General features: G+C 25.3%; 1 protein-coding gene across 9 annotated transcripts in view; it reads right to left on the reverse strand.

Moving 5' to 3' along the window:
• Window positions 1-252: 252 nt before the first annotated feature.
• mGluR (metabotropic Glutamate Receptor) overlaps window positions 253-19,328 on the reverse strand; it is a 127,526-nt gene continuing 108,450 nt past the window's right edge. For all 9 annotated transcript variants that reach the window (XM_067273519.1, XM_067273521.1, XM_067273526.1 and 6 more), the window contains 3 exons: window positions 12,022-13,085; window positions 7,682-7,868; window positions 253-1,125 (listed from right to left, as the gene is read on the reverse strand). In XM_067273519.1, coding sequence (XP_067129620.1) covers window positions 1,034-1,125; window positions 7,682-7,868; window positions 12,022-13,085 — 1,343 coding nt within the window. In that variant the 3' untranslated portion in view covers window positions 253-1,033. The remainder of the gene's footprint in view (window positions 1,126-7,681; window positions 7,869-12,021; window positions 13,086-19,328) is intronic.

Genomic DNA, 19,328 nt, shown 5'->3' on the forward strand with positions numbered 1-19,328 from the left:
ATGAAAAATCTCGTAAATTTGGACAGTATGTAACATTTTGCAGGAAAATTTCTTTTTATACAGAGTACATAAATTAATTTGTAATATATAAATATCTAAGTATGGGCTAATAGTATCCTTTCTGTCGCTATATATTATGCATATAATATAAACAGCATCACAATATTATCTATTTGACTGTTAATATATTTTCTAAAAATGACACCATCAATAAGCATTTTAATTTATCATTTACGCTAAATAAACTACATATTACGTTTCACATATTTTATTCAGTGTGCAATTTTTTTTATACATTTCTGATATCGCGATGCATTTTGATATTTCTTATTTGACAATACACCTCGACAACAGAATTACAACTTCATAGATAAAGCAATTTGAGCCGGTGGAATTGACATACAATGGTGTGCTATCCGCGGGATATACTGCTTTTTTCTATGACTACGTTCTCTATTTAACTGATAGACAAATTATTTACAACTATATACATACACTACGAATATTACTTTCGCATTTTTAGTATTTATTTTGATATTTAATCATATCGTTTTTTATTGTTTGTGCACAATACACATTACCTTTGATTCATCATAAACACAGTTCTTACGATAATAAATTATAGTTAGTAACAAACATTCAGGTAGAAAATAACGAAAAAAACATCTCCCGAGAAGTAATCTTCCAAAAGCGAGCCCCATTGCTTTAAGAAAATCGAATCTTCTGTTTTGAGGTTGTTTTTTTGTTGTATCTACCTGAACTTGTTTCTTTTAAATGTTGGAAAATCACATATTTGTTTCCATTTGATAATTATAAGTTACTATTGATTGATTGACATCGTGAGCCATTGCGTGGGCTCTGAAAGAATTCAAATGTCTCGAAAAAAGTCTAAAAGTTTTCAGTATACTTGTCCATAATCTTGAAAAGCATGTCAAATTTGTAAGTTATTAGAAATTTGATCATTCACTCATATATATACAATTTATGGTTCTGTTTTTTTCTTTGTAGTATTATCATATTTCTGTTTTACTTGTCACAAAGATGCTAAACTATCTTTGTCACTCTCTTTTTCTTCTTTGGAAGGTGTTGTCTGCAGAGTTAATTTAACTTGTTCTACTGAACTTCCTGTAAAGATAAAACATTATATTTAAAATAAAGTAAAATAGATATCAATTTACTTGGCATTCACTATCTTAAATACTTATTATAAGAAGAATGAAATAATTTGTAATAAATATTTATTTTAAAATATTTTTTATGATATTTATTTCAGCCAATTTATCGAAAAGTCAAAACTGTAAATGTCATTAAAATTTATAAATTTCGTAAAGAGAAAGAATTTTGATTAGTAATATAAGTGTACTATATTAATAATCAAAGTTAAGTTTCTCTCTTCTTTTTCTCCTCAATATACGGATTTGTGTGCACAATGTTAACGATTCCCACAAACCCATGTATTTGAGTGGGCATCATTAACATGGATCCACAAAACTATCTGTTGTGGCATGATAATTCAAAACATTTTCCTTTCCATAACTTGATACTTGATCACACATTAAAATTTATTTCCTTGACGTTACGCAAGTTGTCTGTTTCAGATTTTCCATCTTTAAATTTTCTCTTGATTATCTATTTCAAGAATACTTCTGAAGGAGAAATTGAAGGCAGTCATAGCTTCTGAATCTGTATTCTATTCGAAGTTTATACTCGTTAAATTAAATAAATAAATAATAATTTGCATATCTTAAATTTTTACTTATATTTAAGAATTTTATTTTACTCTTACAAATCAAATAAATCTATTTTTACGTACAATATTGTTTTATGAAATTTACAAATTGTGTATACAGAATGAGTCAAATGTCCCTTGCACTCTTTTCATTCCAAATGTACTGAAAACATAATTTTGTTAATGTAGTTACGTAGGAAGGGCAACTTATAAAAAGGTTCCATCCGATTCTCCCTGCGTGACTCCCTATTATATCATCACTGCTTTGGAATGAAAAGGGTGCAAGAGACTTTTCACCCTGTACAATAATAAGAGAGAAAAATATATATTAAGAACAGATTAAACTTATATTATAAAGTTAAAACAATTAACTAAAACTAATAATCAGTTATTAATTTTATAGTACGAAATAAAATAATTATTATTGAAAACAAACGTCATCATTGATGTTTGTTTTCAATAAATTAATGAAAACTTTAGAAATTTATAGTTTAATGAACTCTCAATATTATATGACTACATCAGAAATAAGTTGCTATGTATAATATCAGAATTATATCAAAATTTTCATACAAAAATTATTTTTGAAAAATTATCTTTCTAAAATAGGAAAAACAGCAATATATCAGTTGCAAATGATAGTCAATATTCAATAGAATAATTAATTTAAAGTCAGAATGGAAATTAAAACTCGAATTATCTCAGTTAGCTGCACAATAAGATAAAAAAGCTCTTAGAATTTAAAAAGTTTCTAAATAAATATTTATGTAATGATTGATATGGATTCTAAACAACAATAGTAATCGTTTATCGCAATAAATAGATTATTATAAATTATAAAAACGTGTAAAAAGACTAGTAAAATTATAAGCAAATTATAGAAAGTTTGTTTCCTGTTATATTATCTGTGTTAATAATTAGACTAAAATAATCAATTATTTACAAATTAGACATTCGTATCGTTGTTTTAATAATACTTTATATGATTTTCAATACTGAAGAAAATTGATTTTCTACATGGAAATTTGTCAAGTTCAACATTGACGTCATATTTGCTTCGCATCAGAATCAATATTCGAACATATTTTCATAACTTATACTTTCAAATATTCTAGAATTAAAATATTTTATTCTATATTGGCTAAATAAACACAGAACATTAAAAAGCATTGCAGTTTTATTAAATAATAATCCCAACATCAATTTGACATATTTGCTTTTGTGTAATTTTTAAAATTAGATAAGTTTATTAAATTATATTGAAATCAAATACTTTACAGTTACTTTCTCTTTCTCTGTTACGCTTATATTATATAACACCGGTGATTTTTACAGAAAATATGACTTTTATTAAGCTATCTTGGCGAAATATTATCGCTTCAGACGAACAGACAAACAGTAATGTAGCGTTCTGAATATGAGCTGATAAGCTTTATATGACCTTTGTTGACTTTTGTAAAATGTTTATACTCTATTGGATTTCTTTATGAAGTTTTATTATAGCTCCAGGCAAATAAAATTCGCTTACAGTATAATCTTCACTTTAAACTAAAATATCAAGCGTAATTACCATATTTATAAATGAAAAATTAGACTCATCATTTAAATCATTTATATTAATACTGAAACAGATTTATAATTAAATTTACTTCGATAAACTTGTTAAATTTAAATTTCAATCCGATATTTTAAAATGAAATCAACAGATATATTTTTGAAGAAGAAACGTGGTTTTAATAAATTTTTTCCAACTATATTAAAACCTGTCTAACACGGAACCTGAATAAAACGGAAATCCGTCAAAACATATCGCATATTTATCAAATTTTTGATGTTTATGCGTTAGATTAGGTTATACTTTTTCTTTATATATTTTAATTTGTTATTCTTTAGTAGTCTCTATAAGAGGACAAGAACCTTACGATATTAATAAATATTGATTTATTGATTATCGATATTAACAGTAGTAAAGTAATTTCTCCCATTTTTAATATACATATTCTTTATTAAAATATATGAAAAAATCATATATTTTAATAAAGAATATGTATATTCATTCATTGTATGTATATTCATTCATTCAATATGTAGATTCATTATTTTTTATAATTATGAAATAAATTAATTAGAATAATTTTGCAATTAACTCTCTAAATATTAGCTGTTAAATATCAAATAAAATAGAGAAATGCCTATTGATAAGTGAAGCAGAACCCTCAGTTACTGAAAATGAAGTGCACATAATGATCCGTTTATGATTGTTATAACGAGAATTAAAGCCGGTTAAACGAACTGTTTAAAATAGCTATATTTCTGAAACTAAAATTAGATCGTGTCGATGAATTTTATTAGAGGCATTACTAGCAGTTTCGTCAAAATTCATTCGATTGAAACGTCAATATTTGTTCAGACGATGAAATAAGACTAAGTTGCAATTCCACGAACGCCTTTAAACAATGATTTTATTAGTTTAAGAAGGAATTCACCTGTATTTTAATATTAGAAAATAAATTTGCTAAAAATTTCGTTTAAAAATCTCCTAGATGTCAGCGAAAATCAGAGAAATATTTAAGTACCTTTGCTTTGTTCAGTATTATTTATTGTTGTCGCCTGTAAACTACATAGAAACTGTAAACTTGTAAAACATGATTACATTTTCAGACTTTTCGGTTTAAAAATTACTTGAAGAATTTGCCATCAAATAAATAATTAATTTTTTCGTATAATTTTAAATTTCAAAACAAGATATTAAAGTTTTTATATTTGAATAATTTGCTATCATATTTTATTTTATATTTTTTCCCCCTTCATTTTTCAGGTTTGCGTAAATTTTTATTCTGTTTCAATTAAAACGAATTAACACATACAGCATATCAATATTAAAACACTGACAACCGAATGCTCGAGGTGGTTAAGGCTGTGTTCATTCTTACGTTACGTTATGTCTGTCCAATCAAAGAAAGCGTTATTTGTAACGCCTTAAATTTGATTGACCAGATGTAACGTAACATAAGCTGCATTCAGACAGGTTCTTCCTCAGTCTACCGTTTTGGGAAACCCTGGTTCGTATCCGGGAGATGGAAAAATCGTAGGAATTTATCTGGGGTGGTCTTTCCCCTCTCTCACCACTTGGGCCTTGCCGAACCCACAATGGATATATAGACAACTAAATTTTTATCTACATATGTAACCTACAATTATATGTAATTTTAGGCAATAATGCCTGCTTTTAATTAAAAATATCCCTACTTTCTACTTCAGAAATATTCTAAATTATATTCAAATTTATGCTGTAGTAATCATTATTTTAGAAAAAGTTTCATAAGTGAAATCCGTTCGAAAAAAAAATCATTTTTGAATATCACGATTGACTTTACAATATTTATTTGTTAACTATACTCTTTAAGATACTTAAATTTTGAATAGTTTTAAAGTATGATAAATTTGAAAATTCCGTCTGAAGAATAAAAGTAATCTATATTTGACCGAAATTTCCAGGATATTGTGACTAGAATTCGAAGAAGTAGAAACGCTTGAGTTGTAGCATTGATTTATGACATCCTCAATTCAAGGAGAGAGAGAAGTTTGATCTGAGAAGTTTCGTTAAAAATACAAAAAATAATACTTTAATATAAAAGAAAATGTTCTATAAATTAACTTCAAATGGCTCGATTTCTAATATTAAAAATGTATCGATTTACAGAACTCTTACGACATATCACAGTATATTTTGAAACAATCCGAACACATTAATTAACTTTTATGATAGGTTTAACATTTAAAATCATTACTCGAAAATATTTAATATTTCTCGACTAACAGAAAAATTAAATCATATTTTATAACAGTTTATGAAATTTTAATTTATCCAAGAACTATTTATGCTAATTAGAACTGAATTACATAGGAAAACTTTTTCTAAACAAAGCTCATAATATGCGAAATTTTATTTTCCTGTTTTAATTTAATTTAATTTATTTCGAAAATAATAATTATTACATTGATCTTTTAATTACATCATTTTCAATGGTAGTAGTTTTCATAGTTTACTACCCATTTCTGTTTTGGGCACTAAAAGGGCCTTTCTAATAATAAATGTCATGAATTCGATCAGGTCCACAATGGAGGCATATGGGAACATAATCGGAAAGAAATCAAATCCGTGCCCCGAAAAACTTCTGGGGCCTATCGTTGTGGAAGATCCCACGAATAACCGGCCGTCAATAGTTTCAGTTTACATCGTTCAATAAATATAATGGAATTATTTAATAATTTAGAACTAGAAGAAATTAATTATTTTATAAACAAGATAAGAAATAGATTTTAAAAATAATTTAAAATTAATGATAATTTTTTTAAAAAATTATTTCCATTCTATTATTAACTTATAACAATAATATTGATCTCATTTATTTTAATTACTATTTTTAATTAGGTATTATAAATTATTTGTTAATTATTATAAAAACATAAAAATTTTGAAAATATATAAAAAAGATATTTAAAGTTTTGACGAACTGTTTCTTCAATTGCAAAATATGTTTTGAAATCATTGATTTTTTTCAAATAATTTATTGAGTTCTCAAAATTAATTAAAGAATAACTGCTTAATATCTAAATTCTCCATTTATTAAGACATTTTTCAAAAAATCAACTATTTTAATTAGATACTAAAAGCTATTTTAATACCTAATTAAATATATTTAATTAGATCTACATTTAATACTATCGTTTATCGAAGAGATTATTACTGGAATGCGGAATTACATATAATAAATTGGATGAATTAATGCAATAGAAATGAGGTAGCTGCTTCGTAATTTTGAGTAAAAAAATTTTGTAAACTGATTTCTATAACGTCGCATCATTATTATACATGATTTTATTTATGTTCTGACTAAAATTAATAATGAAAACACATCGGTTTTATCATTTCTATAGTTAATTGTCTCTGCTTCTTTTTTCGACATCAAATATTCAGAATTTGTTATATAGATATAGCTATACGCAGTAAGGGTGGGTGGGTATGCACGACGTGTTATAAGGCGACAGGGTGTTTACAAATGTTACGTAATTCTAGGGTCTCAACCGTCGGGTAACAGAATGGCTTTTTTTTTTCTAAACTATTGTATAGCGATTCGAACTGTTTATATCATTGCTTCGTACTGTTTGTTATATGTGCAGTTAATAAAATAATATAACGTTCAGTATCCAATGCTGTGTATTATTCTTTAATACAATCAAGGAGGTGGATCAATGATATGTTTTACGTCATTTATGTACTGTACAAGCCCTAAATTTCATATCCTCTTTATTACTAAAATATTTTCATTTAAAATTTAATTTATTCATTGATAAATTCATATTTTTTTATAGATATATTCGCACAAATGAATGCAATTCTTGTCCTAAGTACTGTATTATTTTTGTTGCTGCTTTCATTTAGTCTACGAATTATATGGTTTATAAATGGAAATTTGACAGAAAACTGAGTTATTCTTTCCTAGATATGGTTACAGACATATTACTAATCCTACTTCGTTGTAATTTCCGTTTATATTTTGTCTTCTTCTGTGCAATTTGTTATGTTTCCTTTCACATATCGATTTTTTCCAAAACTATACAATATTATTAGATGTATAAAAGCAATAACGTGTGGAATAAACTTTATTTTTTGTTTTTAATTTAATATATGTAACTAGTAAAAAATTTACAATTAAAAAATATATATTATATATTAATAGTAAAAAAGAATAATTTTATATTATAGTAATATTTTAATAAGTTGGATATAATGCTCTAAATTGTTCGAATAAAAATATTTTGTCACATAAAATAAATAGGATGATAATATTTAATATTCTTTTAATGCAACAGATGGCGTCCATGTAAAGAGTATTGTTTGCCAATGCTTACAATTTAATTCTATCAAGAGGACTTTCTTTAACTTACCATGATTAGCAGAAGTACCACAAGTGCTACTTGTTGGCGCTTTTTTGTAAGTAGCACTGTTCATTGTTAATTTTCTTACATTTTTATCGGGATGAAAAATAATGATGTATATTTTAGGTGAAAAAAGACAAAACAGAGCCACGTACGCACTTAACGATATGGATACACACAAAGTCGTTATTTGTATCTAAAAAAACAAGAGAAAAATATATTAAAATTTATAAATAATAATGAGTGCATTAAAATAGCTATAAATTATACAAGAACTAATAAAATTAAGTAGGTCTATGAATTTTTCATTTTTGTATACCGTGTTTTATGGCATATAATATTCCATTTCATCAAACGATATTTAAGAGAAAAGTATTTTGTATATTTAAACCATCCCACGCTTTTATCACGCTGCCCCAATTCTTTTTACTGTATTCTGGTTTAAAAAAGCGTACACACTTTTACACTTTTATGTTGGACGAACAACTGATCGATAAATAATTGTCTCACGTTAACTAACTTTTGATATTTACAATAATTCCATTTCTAAATAATTAAAATCAGTAATAATAATAATAATATGTTTAATTAAGCAATAACATCTAGGTAGAAGTTACTTGCAGGCTAATGAAGACCGTTTGGGGAAGTCATTTTCCTATGGGATATTGCAACTTCTCATATAAGACGGCGATTTTTTCAATTGCTTTTTTTTATGACAAAAGTTACGTCACTTCTTATATACCATAAAATACGGTAAATTATGATAATACCATAAAACAGACGGTAAATATAACATATTTTTTACATGCTTTTATTTCGTATGAATATTAATAAATTAAAAATAAGGTCAAAAGTGTTCATGATATCCATTTTAAAAGTAAATACTAATTAAAAACTATTACCTATTGATGTTATTAAAGAACATCTAATAGAACATGCTTAAAACTTTGTATTTAAACATACTTTGTTAATTACTTAGAATACAAATTTTAATTTTTATGTAGCTTTAAAGTAATGTTTTAACTTTATTAATTTTCTTGTATTTATTATTTGATTCTTTTCTAATTCTTCAAAATATCACAACTAAACTTCTTTTACAATAAACTTACTATAATTTATATTTATGTATAAATCTGAAGAACTTTAATACATCTCATATTTATATTCATGCTAAATATAAAGAATGATAAAATATATTCATCTACCATGTAAATGAAGCAATATTTAAATAAAAGATGTTAATTAACTTTATTATAATTTATGCGGTAAAAATATTAAAAATTTATTAGAAATTTATTCTACTTTCTGTCTTATGTTCTGATAATCCGATTATATTTTGTAAATACTTACTTATTTATACGTTACTTGCCTAAATGACAATTCTAGCGTAGAGATAATCAATTACTTACCATAATATTTATGATTTTATAAAAAGTAATATATTTCCTATAAATGTATTAAATTTTACGTTTAATAAATTTTCTTAAAATGGTAAATATTTACTTTTATTACCTCAAATAAAATTCTAATTTTTAATTGTTTTGTTTTTGTATTTACTAAACAAAATGCCATCGAAAACAAACATTATCACCTTTTAGCAGTTTGAACATAAATATAAATCCGTTATTTTACAGAAAATATTACGTTAAATTCAGTATAATCCAATAAACAATGTTATAATCCAATTTAATAACCCAATACTTTTCTAACAAGATTTATTCTTAAAATCTAAATTATCTAATGACAAATTTAGCTCCGTTTTCAGCGTAAACAATAAAAGTTTTGTTCGTAACCTTCAAAAATTATTTTTTCTATATCAAGTGGAATCAAGGATAATGGAAAGAGATGAAGTAATCCCATCCTCTCAAAACTAAGTAAAGAATACGTGGTTTGCGTTAGAGTGAGATAGATATGTCAACAAGTAGTACTTGAATGTCTTTAAGGATCGTTTTTCCTTTTAATACATCTTATAAGATCTTTGAATATTTTCTCTACTTAAATAATTTTCAAAACAAATTTAATAAAAATCCTAATTAAAATTAACTATAAAATTTAAAACATTTAACATAATTTTACTTATAAATAATTGTTTTATTAACGTATTATGAAAATAATTTATTATGATAATTTATAATTGTTAAACGAATTAAAATTTATATTCTTTTAAATGCATTTTGCAATAATGTTATTAATAATTTACATATACTTAATTACGACGAAAATTGAATGATTTAATTAATTAAGAAATAGCTAAAAATTAATACTTTATAGCTATTGATAGTTATTAATATATTAATTAGGAATATATAAATATTCTTAATGAAATTTAATAATACAGTAGACCCTCGATTTAACGCACTTGCGGCAATCGCACACACTCCCCCACTTAGTTCGTTGAATCGAGGATTGTATTATAATTATTAGTTTTTCAAATAACCAAGACAAAATATAAATTACATCACGCATTAAATTAAATATAATCATATTTTACGATCAATAATAAATAACGATGCTAATTAGGATATTTAATAATCCATTCAATAACAAAGTTTTTAATTAATTGTACTTAATCTACTATTGTAATTATACTCGAATTTTTATTTTAAAATTTAGCATATTAATTGGATCAAAATTTAAATAATTAGATATAAAAATATTATAGTAATTATATCTTTTAAAATGTATTATTATATATGTATAAGCATATATACCACGTACTGTTATTAAATGTGATAGTCTATATATTGTTCTAATAAAAATTATACGAATTTTTTTAATAGTTTAATAAGTAATATGAATTTTAGATAGAAAATATTCAAATAATTTTAAAAATATTTACTATGTTAACAATATTTAAATGTTTATCTGAGTATATATTATTAACGACTGTTTGTCTTTCTGTAGTGCAAATTTAACGATTACAGGCTTTCATTTAATCCTAATTAATTTGTTGGTCGTTCGTGGTTTAAATGATTTTTTAAAATATAAATGTTAGATATTTCAAATTAATACTGAATAAAATTCAATACTTTATATAGTTCATATGTTTCTATAATAATGAAAATATAAATAAAAGAAATGATTCTTCTTGAATAATATTCATTGTCTCTAATGTTCTCTAATATCATCTAATTGTAATTATTCGAACTAATTTTGTAAAGTTTTAATTGCTTTTAAGACGTAGAAATTCTTAATTTTACATTCATTATTAAAAAATTTAAATATATTAATTACAATTTTTAAAATTAATTACGAAAATAAATATTACCGATTTAATTATTATTTAAATTTATAGTAATTATTTAGAGTTTTTCTTTCTATTAATATTTCCAATCAATTATCTCAAGTAGAATAAATTTTATGCTAAATTCTTTATTAAAATATCAATTTATTCTGTATTATTTTAACATAATTAATTTTCTTTTAATTTTACAAAAGTTTCTTAATATATTAACTATTTTATTAAATGTAGTATCTATCCTCTAGGACAAGTATAATCATTTTAACAATTAGAAAATTAAAGCCCCTTAGCATATAATTAGATTATTATTTTAATTTCATATTTTTATATTTTCCTATTTTCTTTAGTTGATAAGCATAAATTGTCTCGAGAATAAATTAAAAAAATAATAAAAATAAAAATAAAAATTTCATTTTAAATGAGAATTTAAATATTCTCATATTTTTAAATATTTACTTTGTTATTTGGTCTTTTATAAATACATAATATTTCAATTGATTAATTTAGTTTCTTCAATAAAAATCCGAATAAAAACATATTTTCTTATTTACATGCATTTATGTTTATTGAAAAACTTGTTTCTCAGTTATAATGATAAATAAATAACTTCTGCAAAAATAAAGTTGTATATTTGCTTCAAAAATCGATTGTATTATAATTTATACTTGCTATTATTCACTACAGTTTTACAATTATTTGAAACACAAAATCAAAGATTAATTAGGCAATTGAAATTGCATTTAATCTATTTTATATAATTTAAATAATGTATTCAGTTTAAAATTTATTTTAATAACTCCTACCCTTTAAATGGTGCTACAAAAAGTAGAAAAAGTATAGTGGAACCTGGTTAACTCGAACATGGATAACTCGAAGGCGTTTACTCAAATCACTTTCTTTTCCCAATCGTCTACCGTAACATGTTAAATCAAACAGGTTAACTTGAATTCCTCGAAACTTTTTAACTTGAAGTCAGAATTCCCCCTCCCTCGACCGATTCGAGTTAACCAGATTCTACTGTATTAACAATAACAATTCGTATAAAAAAACAAATATTCATAAATTAGCAATTCATTTTTGTACAATAATTTTAAATAAACAGACTTACCTCAAATGAGTTTCCCGTACCGAAGTATATTGGTACAAACGCCAACCATATGATGCAAGTAGTATACATTGTGAAACCAATGAATTTGGATTCATTGAAATTTTCTGGAATTTTTCTAGTAATAACGGCATAAATAGTACAAGTAGTGATAAGAACCATATTGTAGAGAAGAGAGACTAAAAAACTTGAGTCTTCAATTTTACATTTAAGAATAACTTCGTCCCTCCTATCATTAGGTGAAACTTGACGGGTACCTGGTGGTTCTATAAAAAACCATATAATAGTTGCGGACACTTGAACAGATATGAGCACCAAAGTTATAATGACTTGCGATTTGGGAGTTATGTAATTAGGTCTTCGAGCAGATTTTCTTGCACTATCAAAGATTCGAGCTATCCTATTGGTTTTAGTCAGGAGGGCACCGTAAATAACAGAAAAACCAAATCCAACACCGAATCTTTGCAGACCGCAGATGATGGCAGAAGGTTTCGCTAAAAGTACAAAAGTCATGATGAAACAAATCAGTATACCTCCTAAGAGCATATAACTAAGTTCTCGACCCGATGCTTTAACAATGGGAGTGTCATTGTGAATAATAAATACAACCACAGCTGCAACAGTTAAAATCACACCAAGGCAAGAAATGCCAATGGGTACTACTGCAAATACACTATCCCATTTGATATATTTTTGTCTAAGTGGATAACAACCGCTTTTATCTGGATATGGCCAATATCCTTGACCGCAGTCCTCACATGTCAGATTATCTTTTACCCATTCCCAAGGTTGACAGTCTTTGCAGATCCAGCAACAATCATCATTCGCTTGAACGACTTTCACTTGACCTATTTCGCATGGAGCACTACAGAACGATTCGGGAATTGTAGTTGTAGCATTGTTCCAAGATACGTTTTCTAAGGATATATGCAGTTCGTCGTTTAGCCAACTTCCAACCCATTTATATTCAAACTGATTGCTATTATTTTTTCTTTGATAATTGTAGATACTGTAACGCGGCAAACCATCACCATTTGAATCAAATTTTACTTGGCTTTCTGCTAAGTCTGAAAAATAATTAAAGTTTTATTAATGAAAATTTACTTAATTTTAATATTAAAAAAATTCTTATAAATATTTTAACAAATGAATGAAAAGTATAATGGCTAATAATCTATGAACTTTTAATTTGTTCTATTTATTTCTATTATATTTAATTTTCATTTAATGATTAAAGTCTTTGAAAATTACATTGCCTTTTATTTGATTGTTTACAAAACATATATAGAGAAAACTGCACTTGTTTTGTGAATAATCAAATAAAATTAGCCTTGAAGTCAAAATAAATATGGAAGAATTATATTGTATATATTCGTTTGAAATTTTTTGAAGTTGTTTATTTAAAGAAATTAATATACAGAATATATAAAGAAGATATTAGTCTGTCTGTATGTTCTTTACGCATTTGAAGACAATTTAAGAAAATGCAACCAAACTTTCCAAAAATCATTTTCACATTCAGGAGAAGGTAGACGAATGCTATTTGTGCGAAAAAAAATTGGTCCTGTAATGTGTGTCTGGCCAATAAAATTGTGGCATTCTGTAGTATTAGAGCACTTCTAAACATCACACTGTGAGCAAATACAGACATATATCTAAAGATTTACGAGTGTTATTTATATTAATTATATATTAACTTGATTTTTTCAATATAATGTAGTTGGGCGTCTCTGCGTTTAATTAGAAGTATTTTACATCAGTTGTAAATATAATAAAAACTGTCTTTTTTATAATTTTCCACAATGTTAAAAATGCAATACTAAACGTCGGATATCTCCGCTAGTCAAAATTTTTTAAAAAGTTTCATATATTACAAAGATTTTGATATTTTAGAATTGATACATTCTTAAGCAAGGTTAAATAATTAAAAAATAAACTCAAAAATTCTTTTTAAAACAAGTATCAAGTGTAATAATCTATTGGTTATGTTAAAATACTTCCGCGTGTATTATTTTACAATGAATAAAAAAAATATAACAAATGCTGTGTAATCAATAATAATTTGAGAGTATAATTTAACACACCTACTACGAAGCACGCAACAAAACCGATTATCATTTTATAGTTAGAAACTTTCTCCAAGATGCTGATCCCTTAGGAAAATTGACAAAAATCGCTTGAGGAAGACCAACAAATCATAAGTTTATAGGAAGCGATAAGAATAACATTTACAAGCAAAAGTGTATGATAAAGAAGATAGCGTAAGGTGTTTCATCTTCCCGCAAAGTTCATAACAGTATTAATAAAATTTAATTATCTCACAGTATAGGAAAAAATTTTGATACGCTGTAACAGCGAATTAAATATCAAATAAGTAAATTCGCATACGTTTTGTCAAATTTTACATTTTGAACTTAAATAAATTAATATATATAATAAATAATTAATCCGAGAAGAATTTTTAAAAGAAAAAAACTTCATTTGATTTAGAAATAAATATTCGTTACGGCTGTAACATTTAGAAGTGACAAAACTTTATTCTAATCATTTTTTATTATGTTATGTTTATTATAATTGTCATTTCTTACATTATTTCGCTTTTAATTGTAAAGTAAAACAAAATTAAATAATTTTCTGGGAACTAATCACAAAAAATAACAAACACTTCTTTAATTTAATTTAGTAATCGTTAATAGAGTAAAATTATAAATGTTATGTTTTTAATAATTATTAGAGAAATAATTAATAATTAATCGAGAAATATTCAAGTATTTTAAATCATAGTCTAGGATTGAACGATATATAAAATCTGTAGCGAGAGAAGAACAATAAAATTTGATAATTTGAAATTTTAAATGACTTGCACGTATTTGAGTTTCGATAAGAAATCTTTCCAGAATTTCATTTAAAATGAGAAAAATTTACAATTACGTAATCACGTAAGAATTTTAGATGTGATGTGAATAATTAAGTAGAGAAATAAGAGATTGAAATTAAAACAAATTTTTTGTAAAATAAAAATAAATTTTTATTATAAATAACGTGATTTGGATTATGAAATAAGAATCAATATAAAAATAATTGAATTTTATACCACTCGAAAACATTCGAAAATATGCAAGAACTTAGACTACGATATTAATGATAAAATAAAGTGTTGAATTTTAAGATATTTTTATTTCGGATCCAATACGTGTGTGATTTGAACCAGTTTAGCATTTTTATCGTCCACTTTTCTGCAATTTTACTATAAAACTATTATCATCACCCTTTGTTGCCAGCAATTTGGTTTATGTGCAGTAATGGGAAACCACGTAACCAGATATACTCCAACTAATGGAGTCTACAGCTCGTGTTACATCTCCATCTATAGGTTGTCAAGCGAATTATTCCCTTTAGCCTCATTGAGAGAATCGAAGCCAGTAAAGACGATACGACCATCAATTTAACTTTGCAGTCAGATAAAGAACACTTCAGTTATCCTTTAATGATAAAATGATGCTCTTATGAGGAGATTTAGATAAACAGATGCTGTAGATTTACTTTAGCTTTACAGAAAATCCTGAATATCCCATGAAATATAGTCAAGATTTAAGTATGAAAGAAATGTAATTTTTAAATCTACGACACAGTTGAATGCCAAAATAAAGAGAGAAAATTTTCATATATTTCGTTTAAAAATGAATTTAAACCTAAATTATGTGTATTATGATACAACTGATTATTCTAGACAGTAATCAAATAATCTCTGAACACTGTTTATTGATTAATACATTGCCATAAAAAAGAAACTTTATACTAAAATAATTGTAAATTACAGAAATAATTTAATATATATTATATTATTATCATATTCCGTTATTTGGATTGAATTTATACGCAATTATTTTAAAAAATCTCACTGTAAATTGTCGTCTTATTATTCAATATTTTTTTACAAGAAGGAAATATTAGATTTCGTTGATCCGTATGAGAAAATCGCTTAATAAGTATTTCATATTTAAGTAAGTAAAGTTCACAAAATAATCAAATTTCAATAATAACTTACACTGCATATTATATCCTGTATAGAAATAATATATAAAAGTCTCTTAACACATATTAAAAGCAAATAAATAACAACTGAAATCAAGCACGATAATCAAATTGTTATTTTTAATCTTAATATAAATCTCTAAAACATGTCGAAACAAAAGTAGATAATAAATAAAACCTAAAGTTTCCTATTAGGATTTTTGACCTTAACTATAAATATAATATTTACTTCTTTTTGAAGTTAAACAATGTATTATTTTGATGTGTTTACACTTCATATTGTACTCTTCCCCTCTTATTGAACATAACTCAGTACAGTATTATCCAATATCTTGTTTATTATTATTATTATTATTATACTTAATATCTACAACAATTCCCTATTATATTATTGCTCTTGTTGAGATGGACAAAGCTTACATGTATCTTACCTATCTAGAGTCATATTTGTACCATTCAAAATATTGCTTTTATAAATCCATTGTTGATTTGATTCTAATGAATTTTTATGAACATAAAATTGATATAAATTTACTTGGTAATTTTAAAGTAATTTATTAGGAAAATTTTTTAATTATTGCTTTAACACTAGAAATGACTAAATTGAGTAATTTAACATAAACTTTTATTTTAATAAGTTTTGAAAGTCAATCAAAATCTGGAACATTTAAGAAATAATCATGAGATATAAATGTAATAGTGTATTTTTAAATTTATTCACTAATATTCAGTTTAAATTAAAAATACATTCACATTATTGTAACTGTTAAATATAAATTTTGAATATTGCAAGAATTTTCTCGAAGTTTCACGATGAATCTTTAATACTTCTGAATATTACATATTTTTTCTCCGCGGAAAACTTTATTAAATGAATAATAAATTTTGATATTAAATATTCAAAATATTTACTTACTTTGTTCAATACAAGTAATAATTAATACTATACATTTCATTACGTCTATTTTTTAAATTATCTTACAGTTTATTATTTTATAAAATTACTTGATTCTATAAATTATATTTCATTCTTATAAATCAAAACAGATTGACTTTTTTATTTTTCACTATTATAACTATTCTATTGCCACGGAGTTTCATTACAAACAACAGTGTTTAACGTAGAAAAACGTAAATTTCGATTCTTTTAACTTTATTTGATTTATTCAAATTAAACATAAATTTATCATTTAATCCATTACACTCTTTACGGAATAGACTAAAACATAGTTAACTGTAAGTAAATTCAACTAAATGGAGTGGATAGTATTAATATAATAAGGCAACACAACATGGCCTTTTTGTGCTCTCTGAGCGGTAAAGGGCCTAAAACCACAAAGGGGGAAAAAAAAAAGGCAACACAACACGTGGGCGATCTGCCAAGGGAGATGCTTATTAAGAGAAGAGGCCTCAAATTAGGTGTTAGACACTCAGAAAACTCCACGTGGTCAGCATCTTGGTAAGGTGCGAACTTGCACACGCAACCAACTCCTAGTGTTTAGCGATTTTTATCCATTTGGCCACTGATGGGAACTCGACTAAATAGAAAGAATGTTCGTGAATATATTCTTTTTTCCCAAGCGATAACTTTAAATACAAGTAATTAAAAGATCCATTCAATGCAGCATATAAAATATCAACGAAAATATATAATTGAAAGTTGTAGGAATCGATACGGTCAAACATCTATAGATACTTTCATATGAATGCAATTTAAATATCCGTATATTTTCGTATAAAAATAACAATCCGAACAGGTATCTTTAATCCATTGCATATTACTGTATGCCTTTCCAATAGAATCACAGAAATCAAAGTAAACATTGCCGTAGAATTTTTAACTTAGAAGTCCTAATCACATATGTTTTGAACTTTTCTACATATATTAATACAAAAAGTTATTTTCTTGCAACTGCGTTTTTAATTTAGGAATTAAATTTTGTTATAAAACAAATGTGATTTCTTAAAAATTATCATTATTTATTAAACATAGTAAATACACTATTATCATCGTTAAACTCTTTATCGAAATGAACAATTATTACAGAGCACCACCATTAATTATAAAATGTTTAAGAATAGAGATATAATAAAATATAATTTTTTTTACAAAATTAAATACCTATTTTATACGGCATAAAATATTTTTGAATATTAATTATTTTAAAAATTTTAATAATTTTTAATATAATTTTTAGTGAAGATTTTTAAATATTTTTAAAGAATCATCTAGCATTGTTTTGTAATAAGGTTTCTATATTTCATTAATGTTTACATCGATTATTTGTTTAGGCCTATATATAACGCAGGAAATAGACAAATAATTCAAATTTTCTTTCAATTAAATCATTGCTTTTTCTTCTTAAAATTTAAAATAAATTGTTGAAACAGATTAAAATTATATATTACAGACTTCGAAACAAGAAGAAAGAATATTAATCATATCTGTGTTTTATAAGCTTATATATCTCTTTTCGGTTTAATGACATTCGAATTTAGGACCTAACTTTTATGAACAACTGAAATTTGTAATTCATCTATCTCTTTCACTAGAAATATCTAATAAACAATTATTGACAGTCAAATATCCTTTAGATAAATTTCATCTGCCGATCAGGTTTTATTCATCCAAAATAACACAATCGGAGAAGTAACCGAGTGGATAAAAAGCATTGAACACTGGTAGTTGGTTGCAGTGTCCCATAGAAAGTCCTGTCAGGAGACAGCCCCTTCGGCAGATCGTCCATATGTTGCGTTACCATATTACATCAAATTAATCAATTGAAGAAAAGGAGAAGTTATGGATTATCTATCGAGGAATGATTCAGTTTCTCTTCGCCTCTTTCGTCATATTTTAACCAACAATGTTACCTCATTCCGATTCACAGATTTCCGGTTTGTATCTTGGTAGTTGATAGATGACCATTTGCAGTTCTACTTTTCCATCATGTCTTCCAAGTTTTCGTTTGGAATTGGTCAATGTTATCCATAAATCACTAAAGTACCATGTTTTGTTCATCCGTTTTCTTTTACTTTTCAGTCAATTTCAACGTTTTTGCTGAACAGTAGAGAAACGTTTTGCTTTGGATGTTTATATTTTTGTATTTTATGCCGAAAATATTCTATAATACATTAAAACATGCGGCCTGGCCGAACCCAAGATATAGTAAAAGGCCTTCTTCTTTCCCACGAAGCAGATAGAGAGAGAAACGATAGTCTCCAAAGTGTAATAAAGTTGTCTATACAGTTTCATAATATAATTTTATAACACATAT

The sequence above is a fragment of the Centruroides vittatus genome, unplaced genomic scaffold (assembly GCF_030686945.1).
Source record: "Centruroides vittatus isolate TY-2023 unplaced genomic scaffold, ASM3068694v2 contig_482, whole genome shotgun sequence".
In the NCBI taxonomy this organism is placed as follows: Eukaryota; Metazoa; Arthropoda; class Arachnida; order Scorpiones; family Buthidae; genus Centruroides; species Centruroides vittatus.